This window comes from Pollicipes pollicipes, unplaced genomic scaffold (genome assembly GCF_011947565.3).
Source record: "Pollicipes pollicipes isolate AB1234 unplaced genomic scaffold, Ppol_2.1 Scaffold_4295;HRSCAF=5057_pilon_pilon_pilon, whole genome shotgun sequence".
In the NCBI taxonomy this organism is placed as follows: domain Eukaryota; kingdom Metazoa; phylum Arthropoda; class Thecostraca; order Pollicipedomorpha; family Pollicipedidae; genus Pollicipes; species Pollicipes pollicipes.
The window spans coordinates 4563488-4566148 of NW_023596461.1; the positions used below are offsets into that span (position 1 = coordinate 4563488).

The 2661-nt window shown below is 48.1% G+C and overlaps 1 protein-coding gene across 1 annotated transcript in view; it reads right to left on the reverse strand.

Moving 5' to 3' along the window:
* Positions 1 to 2057: 2057 nt before the first annotated feature.
* LOC119096880 (dnaJ homolog subfamily C member 27) overlaps positions 2058 to 2661 on the reverse strand; it is a 2563-nt gene continuing 1959 nt past the window's right edge. The window contains exon 2 of the mRNA XM_037219865.1: positions 2058 to 2661. This exon is cut by the window's right edge and continues 867 nt beyond it. Coding sequence (XP_037075760.1) covers positions 2605 to 2661 — 57 coding nt within the window. The 3' untranslated portion in view covers positions 2058 to 2604.

Genomic DNA, 2661 nt, shown 5'->3' on the forward strand with positions numbered 1-2661 from the left:
TATCCCAATCAGAGAAGCTCGGTGTCGGCACAAGCAACGCTCGCGTTCACCAGTGCGATTCGGGCTGCTAACGCCATCTGCACGAAATATCCCAGTAGTTCGCGTAGTGGCCGGCAGATGTCCACTAAGCGGTTCTGCCGTTTTTATCCGCGGTAATGGTGACTTCAGCGCCACTGGCTGCGAAAAAAAAAACATGTTAGGTCTCGTTAGCAGAAAAACACACACGTGCAGCAGCGCATTACGCAATATTTCATGCATGCGACATATGTTAGAAAGAAGGGAGAGCTCCGGTAATCCTGTCCGGTCGAAGAATGACTCGAAACACTCATTTTAAGGATGATGTCTGTTGCGCTGTACTCTATTGCAGGCTGTCCGTCTACCATGCACCACCCTAGTGGTGTGTACGCGCTCCGTAAATGTGCCTTTTCAGTGTGTTCATTAAAAGTAGCCTTAAATGTCATGATTTGAAACCGGTTTCTTCGACATAAGGCATCTTTGTACAGAGGTTACAAGACATTTTATATGCCACAGTCTTCCGGGTGCATTCTCGTTTCAGTCCATAAACACAGGTCAGTCATGCTCCCAGTTGGACACGCTTGGGTCTCTAGCGCTGATCGCCATAGACTACAAACTTAGACTTCTAGCCCACGCTACCCATGACCGCACAAAGCGTGCGATGGTGCGGCGACATTGACCTGTTTGTGCGCTCGCACAACGCTGCCTCAGGACAGATAAGCAAGCGCAGTCCGACAGAAGTCCACTTTTCCGCGAGAATGGATACCGAGAACTCGGGGTAAGGTGTGCCGCTTGTGCCGCACACTTTCGACTGTAACGCGACATTATGGTTTAGAAGAAGTTGCAGAAAGCTAAAGCAAATCAGTTATGTACATGTGCAACCCCTCGTACCTTTGGCGAGCTGGCACGCAAGGCTGTGCTCCCGTGCGGCCGGACGGTTTTACGGCTGTGGGGTAGTGTCAGCTTCTGGTCCCAGTTTTAAGTCCATGTTAAGTACGATACTTTCGTGCCTGACACGTGCAATACTATTCGAAAAACGTTCTACATCTCTTGCGCTTCAAACGCTAGAGACCCCAACCCATCCAGCTTAGAAAATGATTTGCTTTAGATGGGAGATTTCCTGAAAGCTCTGCTCAGAAATACTTACTAGGACGCTCTCTCTTTGCGTGCAGCGTCCGTGACCGGTTAAACAAACACCTAGGGGAAGCACTTCTTCGGCGAGCGTTCACACCAATGGGGGATCACGTGGTAAACCGACACACAGCAACGGACCACAGCACAACAAAATGCCAACATTGAGCAAGAAATCTTATCAGCGGATAAAGACAAGACTCTTGCCAATTATTACCCACAAGATTGTGATCAATTTATCAAAAAATTTAATCCGCCATTTCAGGGAAAATTCCTGCTAAATTCCATCTTAACCGCAGAAGTGAATATTTCTGGGGACCGCATAGTTTTATGTTATCAGGATTTGGAGTAATGCCAATATAAATTTCTAATGGCAGTGAGACGAACTGAGTTCCGCGGACCCGTTCGGTTTTGAAGTTGCGCTGGCCAAGTTTGTTTGGTCCTTATGACCGGCCCGGTCAGCCTGCCTAGACTCGGGGAGCTGACTTGCGAACATCGGGTGCGGCATCAGTTGCAATGCAACTGGCCATGCTTGTGCCGTAGAGAATTTGAACACCCCTCTGATGAAAACCCATTCATACTTTTTTCACGCCTTCGCCACGCGTTGACCACTTAGCAGTTTGCTTATTCATCGAATCTGGATTCATAGCAACGTGTGGACCAAACACAAAATAAAGAAAAAGCTGATATCTGATTTTCACAGCACTACATGCCATGTAAATCGGATGCACTGTAAATCGGACCCACTCACGTACGAACAAACACTGTTCTGTCCACTGATGTTTTCCTAGAACTGTGTTGCATACGGTCACGCAGATACCACGAACGAGTCGGCTGACTCAGCCGGCTATCATTCAGGGAAGTGAAATGTAGATGCTGCAGCTTCAGGAGAGTCAACCAAACCACAAATATCAAGATAAGAATTGTATTAACATTTACAACATTCACGTGTCCCTGTTACTACAACGGTACATGTATCACAACACTGTAACGCTGACCATCACCAAATAGTCACTGTTCCACTTTTAGCCACAATACCTTAAACTCTACTTCACATGATATCTGGCCTTTGAAGAAAAAATCAGCCAACCAAACATCAAAAGGATCTTGCAATTATGGGCATTCAAATCACGCGGCGTGAAGAAAACATTTGGGCCCAAGGAAGATATCCGAAATGAAATTGACAAGCAACAGCCCAAGTGACAAGTTTTGATGGCATCGAAAGAAGCACCAGAGGCTATAACCCGAAACCGACCTTGATTTACACCCTTCGTGAAACGGCATCGATGCGGCGGAAAGCTCAGCTTGTGGAGCCTCCATAAGCTGTCACAGGCGCGGCCAGATGGGACTGGACTCTCCCACATAGCCATGCAGCTCCTATGCACTGCGTGATCGAGCCTGCTCAGCAGGTCCCGCTGTCGACGACCGACGGCAGCAATGTCCGGGCTCAGGTAAAGGTCAGGTCGCGGAGAACGTCTTCAGGAGGTTGTTACGCACACCGGTGATGGTCTTGAA